Below are 15,241 nucleotides of genomic sequence, written 5' to 3' on the forward strand. Positions count from 1 at the left end.
CTGAATTTGATTTAATTCAACATACCTTTCAAATATAGTTCAGGTGCTCCCTGTGAATTAGTTTCCCAATCCCACCAGGCTGTTCCCTTTCAGAATAAGTAATGTTCACTAAAATGCAGAAAAGAATCAAGAAAGATTAGGCCAAGGAAACTAAGGAAAGAGGTAGGAAAATGGAAAAAGAACTGTAATCAAATCTAATTTATACTTACTAAAATTGCCTATTAATCATTTCAAACCTTTCAGAGATCTTTGGAACAAACAAGTTTGAAAATAATTAATCTTCAACTCTGAGCAACAACAACAACAAAAATATAAGTTTTAGAACTCAAAGAATTTGAAATAATCAACAAAAAGTTAAATAAGCTTTTGATCTAATGATGTTATGAGCAGGGTCCTGATAAATTTCGACTATTTTTTTTCTATATTTTGGAATTAATTATAAAAAATAAACAGTTTCTTATGGGAAACAGGCTTATTTTGATTATTCTATCTGTTGTAACTCATAACAAATAAAAGATGATTTTTAAAGACTAGACACTAAAGGGACTAAAGATTCTAAGCAGAGAAAAAAGATACAAGCCTGTTCTTGATGTCAATTAATACTGAGACTTACAAAATGATACAAGACAATGTTATAACATTGGAAATATTAGATTCAGCAGTGTGCTGAAGCTGCAAAAAAAAAAAAAAAAAAAAAAAAAAAAGCCAGCAGAGTCCTGAGTTGCATCAAGAGAAGGATAGCATCAAGATCAAAGGAAGTGATAATACTGCTCTGTACTACGCTGGTGACAATTGATAGTGAGAACTTTTAAGCAGTGGAACAACTTGTTTCCCGCAGTTGTGGATGCTCCATCACGAGAGCTTTTAAGGAAAAAATTGAAAAAGCTTTTTTCCGAGATGGTATGAAGACTCCTGTCTCAGGTTGTGACTAGAACACCTCCAATGTCCCTTCCAAACCTATGATCCTATGATCATTCAGAGTGTAATGTAGAATGAAGAAGTTCAGCAATGTTCTGTATCTTCAGTTTATTCATCTTCCTTTTGATGCTAAATGTAAACATTTGACTTTCGAAGTAACAACATGGCAGCAGTTTGACAAAGTCACCCAATTTTCTAGTTCCATCTTTTCTGTCTTCAAAAGAAGAATAGGTTTTACAATGGGAACTTTAGGAGTCCCGGCCTTGCTTAAAAGCAGAAGAATTTCCTACTTTGGACCTGTATATTATAATAGTGGCAGTGTACTTGTTCTGAGCAATGATGATGATGTTGTCCAAGGATATTATCTATTTGTTCCTCCCTTTCCTCCCTCAACTTTTTATGGTCTGCCATTTTCATAAGATGTGTACATCTTAAAATAGGCACTTCGATGTATTTTATTGTATGTGTTTACTGTAAGTTTTTTTCGCCTTAGTGCCCAACCCAAAATACAACTAATCCTATTATTAGATAGATAGATAGATTTTAAGCAAACAGGTTTCATCATGCTTTTCTTTATTTTAAACCACGCCAACAAACTGAGCCATTTGTAGACTATGAACAATAGTCACACTCTACCTCAGAAATACTGTAAGATGACAAAGTTTTGTTTCTATACTACATTGGTGTTCTCAGGTATTAGAATATATATTCACATTTATGCAATAATTCCTTATCTTGATATATGATGAATGTATCAGGCATGCAGTAAAAACACCTATTTATTTAGATGTGTCATCCACCCTCTATTATGAGCTTAGGATATGGAACCGTGTTGCCACATTCTCCTGAAATTTTTTTATATACAAATAAACAAATGGAAGAAAAATGGTTTTGTTGGAAGAAATGAAGATTTGGCATTTGAAAGACAGTTCCTGGTGGTTGGAGAACAATTAACAGAAAGAAACAATTCTGACAAATAATTGTCCAACCTTTGTTCGAAAATCTCCAGAATACCCATGACTCCAGAAAGCAGTCTGGACCATGAGAGCTATTAAGTAACTCTCATGGTCAAGAATTTCAAATCTGGATCTTTCTGTGGAGAGCTTTTATCCATTGGTACTTGCCATTGGTTAAAGAAAATAAATCTATATCCTTTTTCTTTTGATAGTCTTCAAGTAATGTACAACTGCAATCATCTCTCTCTTAACCTTCTCTTTTTTTAGGCTAAACACACCCAGTTCTTTTATCTGTTCTTCATAGGATCCAGCCTTTAACCCCCTTGTATGTTTTTTTGCATTATTTCTAATCCCTCAGCATCTTATTGTGATGTGTACATCTAGTAGTATTCCAGATGCAATCTGACCAGTGCAGTAGACAGCGAAACTTCAACTTTCTATGATTATAACTTGGTTGATGCAGGGATATTGCATTGGCTTTTGGCAGCTGCAGCATTCCGCTAGCTCCTGTTTAATCTGTGGTCTACGTTTTTCTGAAGTTACAAATTAAAAAAAAATCTTCTTTTAGTTGCCTGTAAATTCTATGCAGGTATTCAATATACATTAGACAAGGTACAGGTCTACAGTGTCGCTCACCTCACATCTATCTTTGCATCTATCTTATCTTGATTGTATGTACAACATTTAAAACAAATTGGATGAATGCCTCATCTTTCTACTCACTTCTACTACCTCACTTTCTATAATTTTGAAATACTCATTTGGACGTCCAGTCTCCATCTAAATGCCAACTAGGCCCAACTCTGCTTAGCTTCCAAACTCAAAGTCAGTCATATGCTGCTAACCACTGAGACAAATAAATGATCAGAGAAATTTAAACGATCCATGTTAAGGATCAGACTTATTCTACTCACTGGTTTTTCATTTTCACAGTAGTCATTGTCTCTGCTCATTCATGGAGATGTTTCCATCCAGCCATTCCTCATGCCAGAAGCCAACCTTGAGCCTCTTTTCTAAAGTAGTAGCAATCCCTCCTTTTCAGTTTTGTGTCATCTGCAGATTTGATAAACATCCCTTCTATCTCTTTGCCTAAGTAATTCTAAAGTCTTGAAGATCAGTGAGCAGAGGATAAAACCATAAGCTGGCCTTCTTCCAGGCAGACATATGTTTATTAAGGAATACACATTTGGTATGTGGCTCAGTCAAATGCAAATCCACCTGGTAGTTGGGTAATCCATCCTCCACTGTTTCATTTTATCAAGAAGGAGGTTCTAGCCTTACTGAAGGTCATATTGACAGCATTCCTTTGGTAGAATAATTTAGTCTCTTTGATTCCCTCCCCCCTCTAAACCCCCAAGATTTTTCTGGCATGAACTATTTTTAACACAATCATGCTGGCTCCTAGCAATTAACTTGTTTCTTTCTAAATATGTGAAAACTTACTGTCTGGTTATTTTTTCTAGGATTTTTCTAGGTATACAGTAAATATCAAGTTGATTGGTATCTAGCTTCTCCCCTCCCTCCCTTTTTTCAAAAATTGGTACAAGGCTACCTCTTGTCTATCCTTTTGTTACTTCTCCTCTGTTTCAGAAGTTTTCAAAGATGATAATAAATAGTTCTGTGATCACATCTGCCAGTTACTGTAGCACCCGGGGAGGTAATCTACCCAGTCTCAGCGACTTGAATTTTTTCAAAGCAAGTAAGGGCTCTCTCACCACTTCTATGCCTATTTTGACTTGCATTTCTCTTCAGTCCCCAGTTCTGACAGGTTGGAGCACATTTTTTTTTTCTGCAAAAAGTCAGAAGCAAAATAGGAATTAACTAGTTCAACCCTCTCCCTGTTCCTTGTCATGATCTAGTTGTCTTCTCTAAGGAGCAAAGGGACCACTTCGTTGACATTCTTCTTGTTCTGCACCTATCTTAAAACACCGTGGGGTTGGGGTTTTTCCCCGGTATATATTGCAAGCCTCAGATCATTCTAAGCTTTAATCTTTTTAAAAATGCAAAGTCTTCTCCCCTCAAATGAACCCTGGATTCTTTCACTGGTTTATTTGCTAAACAAAAGTTCTAATGTCTAATTTGATAGATAGCTTTATGAATTTGCCTCCCTCCATTTTAGGGAGTTTTATTATCAAAGTCATTAACAAACCTAAACCAATTCTCATTTTTAATGCTTTATTTATCCATAATATATAGAGTCTTATTTTTTATAGTAGTAATTTGCCTTATAGCCTCAGTTCTATTCTTCATTTCTTACACATATAATGACCAGCAGGTTTAAGTTCATGTTCTTATCTGCCCAGCCAAGAAGGAAAAGTTTTAAGAATATTAAATTGTCATCTAAGTCAGTTCATTAATCCATTATGCCTAGTGGATAATCCTTGTCTCTATGTTTCCTGTTCCAGTGGTGGGATTCAAATATGTGAACAACTGGTTCTCTGTGTGGATACCGCTTCTGGAAGTACGTTCTGGGCCTGGGCAACAAAAAATTAACTACCGGTTTGCCAAAGTGGTGCAAACTGGATGAATCCCACCACTGTGCTGTGCTTTCTGTTCTTCAGTCTGAGATGCATAGACTGAAAATACCAAGGATGAAACTGGGATATTTGACTTGCACAACATGTACTCTATACTTGAATTTATATTGTTTGGATCATTAGAAAGGCAGAAATAAAGAATATAGAGGCTATTTGGCTATAGTGATTTTGGGCTACACAGTGGGTTAGCAGGAAGTTCAGATGAGGTAACGTTCTACTTTCTCTTTCATAAGTAGACTGAGTCAATGTTTAAGTATTTTTAATCTCTTTAGCTTTCTTCCACCAATCTCAAGGTTGTCAACAGGGTGTCAGGCAATCCGTCATCAAGTAGTAAACATACTCAAGTCTGATAAATTTGAGATTGCTGCACTGTGTGCCTTTAAAAACATGGCCTATAATACTGTTGAAATATGATTAAAGTTTGTGTGACACCACAAATATTTCAGTGTTTATATTTTGCTGAGCTATGCTATACTTTATTAGAAATACTAAGAAGCATGGTATTGGAAACCCAACAAGGTTGCTGTGAACATAGATAATATCAACTTTCAGCTTGCTTAATCAATTGTTTTAGAATTATCGATGCAATTGCATATGGATTTTGGATATATTTGAGTTGTGGAATACTACTTCATCAAATGAAATGCATCCATGATAACAAAGGTCTAATTCTTCATATGCACAAACATTAACTTAAATATGCATTAAATGCATGTATACGCATGTTTAAAATCAAATCTAGTAAAGGCTGAGGAATGTAGTTATATATTGCATAATGCTGCTTTTAAAAATGAAGGACTATTAGTAAGCCTAAGAATTGCAGCAGGGTTATCATAAGATCCTTGGGAAGTGCTATACTGATCATCAGTTTAAATAGGATTTTTCTTACAGGTATACTTATATTTTATTTAGAAAAAGGTGGCGAATATAAATAAATTACAGTTAGGTCATGCTTGATTTGATGCTGATCTCTTAATGCTAATATCTTCAAAATTTAGTAATAGATGCTAAAGCTGTTTTTTTTGGAGAGGTATGAAAGGAAAGCATTCAAGATGGATGTAAGTTGATTGAGGAATTATTTTTGCACAAGAGAACTACTGGACAGTAGTTCCTATCACAATTAAGGGTCATCTAATAAAAGCAAAATTCTGCTAGAGAGAAACACATTCTGCTGAACAGAAATTTCCTAAGGATGGGCTCCGGCGTTAGTCCAAAAGCTCAGAAGACTAAACCTCTGGTCCTGATGACCAGCCCAGATTGGATCCTGCAAAAGCATAATTGCCCAAGATGAATGCACTCACTTCTTTTTGACTAACATATTATAATTGCAAGGATTTGAGAATTATACAATCAGTTGGATTAATCTACTTGTGTTTTAAATTACATTCTAAGTATACAGTATATAAGCATCGATTTGTCAGGTTTGAGCAGCTTTTAAGAAAGAAAGTTGTTATAAAGTTACTGTATGTTATGATGATATAACACTACTCTACAACATTAGCTCTAAATTGGGATTAATTATCCCCAACAGGTAATTTGAACATATCAAATGGAGCAATTTGAAATTGCTTGTTTGTGTGTCAAGAATCCAGTTTGGGACTGCAGCTAGTGAAATAACAGAGTCTGGGCTTTTTTTCTGTGTGTAATGACATTATTCAAGACTGGGGAAGGGAGTAATTGGGGTCAAATAGTTGAAGAACCACTACTCTAGAATCGGTTATGCCAAAATGGTAGAACATGAAAGAACAGACGTAATTTTGAGCAATCTTGTTCTCCTGCCAAAGTTTGCCTGCCTGATTTATAGAAGATTGCATTGAATTTCATGGCACCAAAAGGGGTGGAGACTACTTTTTTTCTGTTTTTCCTTTACTATCTTTAGAGCAGGAAGTCCCAACCAAGTGTAGCTGACACACCTCTGGGCGGTTCTTTTATAACTTGGACTTTTCTAGTGTTGCAATATAAGATCAAAGATTCCTAGGAACTTCTCACATTGCCTGTTTTGATATTTCTGGGACAGGCTGCAGCTGCGTTGGGCAACTTTAAAGAGTGTGATCCAGGAACTTATTCCTATTTTCCATTCAGAAGATGCGTAAAATGGCCCCAGAAAACAATGAACTGCTCTTCTTTGTAAATGGCAAGAAGGTAGGAGAGAACCTGTGGTTTTTTTTAATAATATTTCTTCTTGCATCTTAGTTCATGGATTATTCCCATGGCTCTTCTCCCTCTTTAGCAGATGGCAAAAGCATTTCTCAAAGAAGGAGTATTGGATTTAAGATATCTCTTTAAGATATTTACTGATCTATTCAATAAATGATAGATGAATGAAGAAACAGTGATAGCTGATGAACAGCTGTCATTATGGCAATTGGTGGTGGTGGTGGTGGTGGTGGTTTTAGAAAACAAATTAATGGATCCAATGTTTCTTTGAATCAAAAAGGAGGAAAAAGCACAGCATTTTTCAGGGTGTTTCTGTTTCATTTTTGCATTGAAAAAGATCTTAAGGCAGGGACGTCACTTTTATAAAAGTGTCATTCATAACTTAGTGCTGAGCAAAAGCTGACTTAAAGAGAACTGCAGAAAACTACCAAAGTAAGACAATGTAAGACAAAGCAATGCAATCTCCTATGCTCCATAGTAAAGTATGTAATCAAATAATATATATATTCTTGATTGCCTTGAACTTTTCCTGATCCCAACTTTGGTTACTTTTCAGTTAGCATATTAATATCCATGAACTGATTTACAAAAATAAGCCCTATTTCCCCCTCCCAGACCCCCTATATCTTTATTTGACAACAAGATTAAATGTTAGCAATTACCAATAACAGATGGGCTCCATGCTGGAACAGGTAGATTATTCCATCCCTGATGAATTTCAGAGAAAAAGATACAGTATGGCAATGTACTGGTTTGCTCCAGAAAATTTCACTGCCAGACTCTGCATAGAATTTGTTCCTGCTGCCAGGATGTAGTTCATGAATTGAAACAAATTAGCACCTCCCTTTTAATTCCATTATAAATAGCTTAGAATTCAGTGTTTCTCAACCTTGACAATTTTAAGGCATGTGGACTTCAACTCCCAGAATTCCACAACCAGCAATGCTTATTCAGTGTTTCTCAACCTTGACAATTTTAAGGCATGTGGACTTCAACTCCCAGAATTCCACAACCAACAATGCTTATTCAGTGTTTCTCAACCTTGACAATTTTAAGGCATGTGGACTTCAACTTCCAGAATTCCACAGCCAGCAATGCTGGCTGTGGAATTCTGGGAGTTGAAGTCCACATGCCTTAAAATTGTCAAGGTTGAGAAACACTGGCTTAGATTACTCTCATACAGCTTGGGCAAATTCTGCTTTTATGGCTGAGCATCTGACTGAAGCTTGTCTTAAAAAGATAATCTCAGCAATTGCGGGCTGTCATATTGAGGTAACGAATGGGACCCAGCCAGAGTGGAGATTAGGTAGGTTGCATCAACAAACTGTATACAAAGTCACTATTCTTATTTCCTTGAAAACACTGTGGTTTGTAGCTTTCAATCTGTACCTTTATCAATCTGCAGTCAGAGGAGAATATTGTTTTTGCTCAATTAAACTGGAGAGCAGAATGACACAATCATCACAGCTTCTTTAAATCTCTCTAGTGTTTATCCCAACAGAGGTCTTTTCTTTTCCCTTTTCTTTTTCTAACTATGAGCATCCTGAAATAAAGAGGAAAGTGAAGTCCTATTCCTGCATCTTTTTGCCCTACCCCAATAGATCATTGCTCAACAGAATATTTAGAAAAGACCTGCTCAGTCCCTAGATCTTTAACTAAAAAAGCTTACCAGACATCTGAAAAAAGATCTTCCCACTTTTGATTTTTTCAAGAGCTGCTATCAGATCAAGCAGAATAGGCAATATATTGATAGTGACAAGCATGCAACTCATCTAGATACTTCTAGAGCCTTCCTCTTTCTGTAAACAATTCTGGTAGTCTTCACAATGAACATCTTCTTTAGAGAGTGGCCAACTGAAAACCACACTGAGGCTGGAGTGGAGGTTGACTGACTCCAAATCCCTGTTATTTGATGACAAGTTAACAACTTATGATACAAAATGTGCAAAAGGGTTTGTTCCAGGCTTTTACAGATCTAAACATTAACTGAAACCCTTTCTAATCATCTCCCCTCATATAGTATGTTTTACATCAGCTATGTCTCTTCCATGAGTCAAAAATCCTCTGAAATGGTGCCAGTATTGATTTAGCAGCTTAACCTCGGGAAAGGGTTGGCAAATAATTTGGATTGCTTGTTTCATAAAATGAGTCCACACTGTGACTAAAAGATGCATGAGTTCTGTGATAGTCACCTTGACGTAAGCAGGCTTTGTTGTGCAAGTTTGTTCAGATCCTTCAAAATGCTGCATCATGGAAAGATGATGAAATGCTACCAGAAGAAGAAGCACAAAGTAGAGCATTTCAGCAACTCTGGGAATGTATTGACCAAGACCAGGAGTAGGCAACCTCGGCTCTTTTATGACTCATGGACTTCAACTCCCAGAATTCCTGAGCCAGCATAGCTGGCTCAGGAATTCTGGGAGTTGAAGTTCATGAGTCATAAAAGAGCCGAGGTTGCCTACCCCTGACCAAGACCTTAGGACAGAACACAACATATTGCAGTTAGTAATAGTAATAATAGTAAAGTTGGAAGGGACCTTGGAGGTCATCTAGTCCAACCCCCTGCTCGGGCAGGAAACCCTACGCTATTTCGGACAAATGGCTGTCCAGTTGATGAGAAAGGTTACCTTGTCTCTATTTCTGGCAGTCTGGCATTGTGAATAACTGGTATAGTTTGCTGCATGTGACTTCAAGGTTACAATGATGAGTGATAGGGAGAATTTGATAAGGTGTAGAAAAACAAGCCAAAATTAATATTTATCATTTGAAATTCATTAAGCACCTAACTTCTCAAACCAACAAGCCAAAATCATACTATTTTTCCCTTCCATTATAGCATGACCGTCACTTGTACTTGACCGGAAATGTTTGATTAATATTGATTTTGTAATAAGGGGATATAAAAAGAAAAATAACTACTTCAATCAAAGGAGGGCCATATGTATTTATTTTACCACTCCTTATAAACTTAATGTCCCAGTGATGTATCTACATGAATGGTTTGACTTCGTTTGAGTAGATATGCATTAAATCATCTTTCCCAAAACAGGTGCTCTATAAATGCTGGCTAGAAATTATGGGAGTTGCAGGTCTACATATGTGGAAGGAATTAGATTTGGGAAGTTGTGGGGTTTAGGGGGCAAATGTTTCTCCTTCCATCTGATAGTCTTGATGGAAAATTGATCTCTCATTAAATCAATGGCAATAGCAACAAGGTTTTTTTTTTTTTGTTAGAAATGTAGCTTAGCCCCGATTCAGTTCTTAGGTGACAAGTATTTCCTGTAAAAATGATAACAATGGAACATGCAGGAGGAAATAGACTTTGAAATTATGATCTTGTTGTTTAACATATATTATAGTGAGTCTTGCTGGATCATCCCAAAGATTTATGCAATCCAGCATTTGACTTCCACAGACTGTCCGTGCTTCCCCAGCAATTATTATTGAGTAAGCACCCTGCTACCAAATATTATGGTTCTGTAAATTTTTACAGAAGTAAAGTTATCTTAACTAACTGCCACATTTTATGGCAGTAAACCAAATTATGCCAAGAAATGGGTATTTATCTGTCCTAAAATTCTTGCAAGTCTAGGCAAAATGAATTTTAACAAACAGTTTGTGTTACAGCATCATCACCACCACAACTTAAAGCACACAATGACCTTCTTCAATCTACACAAACATAAGAAATGGGCTGAAATAATCTGTTAGTAACAAAAGTAATTCAGTCGGAAAGAGAAACAAGTATACATTTTTGATCCCGAGATCAAAGTTTTCAACTAAAAAGCAATGTTATAATTGATTCTAATCTGGAAAGTTAGGGATAAACTTTAGTGTTAATAATTAAAACTAATTTGGCTAGAATTCAGAAGGTGAAAATTTTCTCCTGCTCAAGATCTCATCCCCTATAAATCACAAAGAAACTAAGGCAAAAAACCTACATGTTTAGTGAGTAGCATTAGAGGTCCAGCACCTAGAAACTGCTCAAATGGTCCAAATTATAGCTCACATTTTAACCCATTATACCCAACCTTTAGGGTTATTGTATTTTAATTTACTGCTGTACCATTCTAGAAAGCTAGATAAGTAAAGAGGAGTTTATTTAACCATGCAATGGTTATCAATCTGTCTAGGTTCACACAATTTACTGAAATATAAGTTGATTAGCTACAGTTAATTTTTGTATATTATGCAAAATTAGGCACTGTAGATACTTAATAATTTCTAGAGAAAGACATTGGAAGCATTCAGGAATCAACAAGAAGTACCATTACAGAGAAATGCTGATAAATAACTCAATAAAAAATCTAGCTTAAAGATAGAGCAAGGATAGTGTGGCAAGCCAAGCCAAGAGATTAGGAGTTCACTGTAATGGTGCCATAAAATCTACCTTGAAGAGTAAATGAACAACCTGACTCAGTGTCTACCAGTCTTGTAGTGCAATCAGGAAGGAAAGTATGTTATTGTTGGCAGAACAAATACTGACATCCTAATCTTGATACACTCTGCATACTTGTGACTGAAAACCTATGTTTTGGTATATAGAGCACCTAGTCCACTATGTTGGACCAAGGAGACAAAGTATACTTAATTTGTGATTGCCAGTGATACTTCTGGCCCTCAGTACATGACAGGAGGTGTTTAGCACAAGTTTTTTTTTGTTAATCTTAATTGATTTTTATTCTACAATTTCAGTAAGAATATTGCCCATTTATTTAAACTGAAATCATTATTATTCTTTCTACTGAAAAGTATGGCTATTAACATTTAAATCAAAACAAGTAAACATATGAGTTTTTTTAAATGAATAATTAAAGGCATCAAAACCTTGTTTGAAAGCTGTGAAAAAAGTAAATGCATTTTGAACTGAGCTCAACTCCTTGTGACTGCATAAACACATCCAAAACACTTGCTTGGCAACAATACAAAATAGGTTCATTGTTGTCATCTTCCACAATTTGTTTTGACTTTCTACTGTCTTGCAATATGCTGGTGTCTCCCATCCAATATTGATCAGGCCTGAACCTGAATACTTCCAAAACTCATTGCCACCTGCAGTTTTACATTGTAAATATCAGGTTAGTACTTAATAATTCTACCTCAAGAACAGGGATCTTTTAAGAAATGATTCTTAGTCAAAGAGACTGGGTGGTTTGTGAAATTCACTCACCAATGGTAGAAAGATCTGACTTCCTACAATGTAATCAGCTGCTGATGGATGATATCAGTTCCTTTGTTTCTGGAATTAGCTGCAGCATACATATATATTTATAGTTAAATGTCTTTTAAGAAACTATTTTTCTTTTCTTTTGTTTTTTTAGATAGTGGAGAAGAACATGGATCCAGAAACTACTTTGCTAATCTACCTTCGAAGGAAACGTATCTGAGCTCAAGAAACATGCACCATATGGAATTTAAAATAGTCCATATATTTTAAGGTGGCCTAAGGACACAGGAGCAGGCCAGAGTCCAGTAGAATAAGTTTTAAGATTTCTGAAGATTCTGTACCTGCTAATTGTTATTCCCGGTATTTCTAGTTTTGCCAGAGTTAAACTGAATGACATAAACATAAAGCACATTCACAATGATAGTAAAATCTCTGTGTGAGAAGATGGACAACTTTCATCTTCTGCCTTGCATTGGATTAGTAGGAAAGAAGCTGAGCTACTTCTACATTCATTGATTCTTATGTTGGAAAATAGCATGGCTTATTTCTAATGAAGTCTGATTTCAAGATCAATAAGCAATGCCCCATCAATCACCCAACCCTCTTACATCCACTTATCTGTTGATCCTTGTAACCAAGTTCTACATTCTTCTATATAGTCTCAGTTATCACCAGTTGCAATAACTGTAATGTTATGGTTAGAGCTGGATATTACTGAAGGGTATGGAAGAGAGCGGTCTCTCTCCAAAATCTGTTGCTAGGCAACTATAGTTTTCCTAAGGACTGTTGACACTGGCATACCCTTTGCTAAAAATCCATTTCCCAGAGAAGGTAATAAGACTTCAATAAACTGCAAAACAAAATGCCAGGTGCCACAAAGATGTCTTTACCTTCACTTTCCTCATGAGTTAAATCTAGTTGTGTTCACATGATGCCAAACTACAAACTAACAACTACATTTAAATTGCACAAATCTAGCTTAGGCAATAAATGTGGTTTTGAAGCTCAAAAATCTAGATCGAATGAACCTAAATGAACCATTGACTCACCTATTTAAAGATTGTGGCCATTTCTGGGATCTGGCTCCTGTTGTAGATTCAGTGCTTCTTTCCTGCAGTTACTGAAACAGGGAGTTTAATTTGATTATCAGAAATTCAGGCTAGCTAATTTAAGGGGATTACTGGTTTGGGTTAAATCTAAGTGGGAGTTTTCTCTCTTGTTTAAAATAAGTAGCATATTAATGCTTACATTATAGTCAATCTTAGATGCCAAAAGAGAGACCAGAAAAGAAGAGCAGACTAATTGGGAAAATTCATACATTAGGGTCCAGTTTATTTGTTTTTCATAAAAAGTTGAGTAGCATTGCCATGGAAAAATGATTGCATAGTATTAATTACATTGTTAAGAATGTTCCCAAGTGGAACATCATATATTTTAGTAGATATACACATTCCTTGACTTCTATGATGGAGAATCAATGCCTGATCTGATTTTTTTTCTTAGTCATATGCGTAGAACAAAAAAAAATACATATCTAGTGCATGTAAATCAATTATTCCTTTTTCACCAGCTGATCCTTTTCAGCAATTAAAAAAGGGGAAAAATATATTTAAGGATACAGTATATGCACAATTGAAGTTGGACATATTAATCACCAAACCATAAAAGAGGCATATTACCAGACTTCCAGCTTTGTATGCAGTTTTATACACAACATATTAAATCAACATAAAATCTCAAAGAGCCATCAACAGAAAACTCTGATTAGCAAAAAGCAGCTGAGAACTGATCATTTAAAGATTTGCTTGAAGAACTGAAATGAGAAGGCCACGTGTCATTATTGACACACAAACCAAATAAGATAATAATTGGAGGATGTACTCACATCACTTGCAAAAACACCAGCCAAGATCCCCCTGTGAGGGAGATGAGTGGTTTCTAAATATGATAAATAAATACATTAAAAGACATGATTTGTTTTAATCTTTATTAGCTTTTGTGCCTTGATGATTTTGGTTAGTTTATGATTTGATATAGTCTGTGAATCCAGTCATCAAGTTAAGCATGTGGTGTGAACATAGTTCAGGAGTCTATAGCCAATTTAGTTCAATACCTCTGTGATTTTTTAAATCAAATTTATTAAATCCTATACTTTAAAAATCATTTTCCCATCAGGGAATACATGTAGTATAAACCCAGATAGCTTTTTTTAAGCCAGATTTTTAGCCTGCTCTTAGGAGCCACAATACAAGCTTGTTACCAGGACCAGAGACTTTCAATGATAAAGGACTCTATGCAATTAGCCATGTTGGTATTTTTTCCTTAAGCTCTACCCTCTTAGTGGGCTTGTGTGGAACCAAATTGGGCTGTGGAGAAGGAGGCTGTGGTGCTTGCACAGTCATGATTTCCAGGTTTGACAACTTCCGAAACAAAATCATGTATCCTTTGTACCCCATTCACTAAAATGGAAGAGGTCTTGAATGTGGGCGTGTAGAATTTGTGATAGACAGAGCAGGTGCTGGATATCTGGGAACATGTATTTGTCAGAATCCATCTGTTCCTCTTGAAAATCCTTTGCAAATCAAAAAAAGATTGCACACAAGAAATATTAAATTTTTTGCAAAATCTTTGCTTCTTGTTCCTTGTACAGATATGTATTACAGAGCTATGTGAATATACTGCTGTGCCATAATTGTATGGATTATTAGTAGGACTAACTTTCCCCAACATTTCTAATCAGCTATATTTCAACTGCTGTAATTTCCAACCAGCAAGTCCACATAATGGAGAAATAAGAGAGTTAAAATCCAACACTTTGTCTAGTGCAGGGGTCCCCAACCCCTGGTCTATGAACCGGTATCGGGTCACAGTATGCCAGCAGCCAGTCTGTACAAACAAGCAAAGCCCCATCCGTGGGATGCAGGTAGTACACAAAACCATGCCCCCTTTGGTCCGTGGAAAAACTTTTCTCCACAGAACCGGTCCCTGGTGCCCAAAAGGTTGGGGACCTCTGGTGTAGTGGGCTGTGGATAAAGTGATTAGGCATGTCTAGAACTGGTAGAACTTCAATGTCCCAGGATAGGATATTTTAAAAAGCATTATTAAGATTTATTATAGCATAAAATACAATAAAACCAACGATTTTTTAAACAAAGAACAAATCAGAGACTAGCCCTCACCAATTGGAAACAAGCTTGGTTAAAAGCCAATCAGAAGTGAGGACACCTGACTATAAAGCTAGAGCCTAGTCAGTCCCTGCTTAATTGCCTGTAGTCTGTGTCTCTGAAGATAGTTGCTGGTGAAATTTCAGGAAATCTGTTCTCTAGATTATGGTCATCTTGGGCAAGAGGTTGGATTAGAAGACTTCCAATGTCCCTTCCAGCCTTATGGTTTTGTGATTCCATAAAACCTAAAGTTCAATAGGATTTAAAGTTTCAACATTCAAATTTTGTCTAACAATTCTGCTAATATTTTATTACTACTGAAGCATTGGATAATATTTATTA

General features: G+C 36.0%; 1 protein-coding gene across 1 annotated transcript in view; it reads left to right on the forward strand.

The window, feature by feature from the left end:
* Window positions 1–6,390: 6,390 nt before the first annotated feature.
* XDH (xanthine dehydrogenase) overlaps window positions 6,391–15,241 on the forward strand; it is a 54,403-nt gene continuing 45,552 nt past the window's right edge. The window contains exons 1-3 of the mRNA XM_039341753.1: window positions 6,391–6,553; window positions 11,890–11,947; window positions 14,077–14,173. Of these exons, the coding sequence (XP_039197687.1) occupies window positions 6,497–6,553; window positions 11,890–11,947; window positions 14,077–14,173 (212 nt within the window). The 5' untranslated portion in view covers window positions 6,391–6,496. The remainder of the gene's footprint in view (window positions 6,554–11,889; window positions 11,948–14,076; window positions 14,174–15,241) is intronic.

This window comes from Crotalus tigris, unplaced genomic scaffold (genome assembly GCF_016545835.1).
Source record: "Crotalus tigris isolate CLP2741 ecotype Arizona unplaced genomic scaffold, ASM1654583v1 scf7180000017771.5222438, whole genome shotgun sequence".
NCBI lineage: Eukaryota > Metazoa > Chordata > Lepidosauria > Squamata > Viperidae > Crotalus > Crotalus tigris.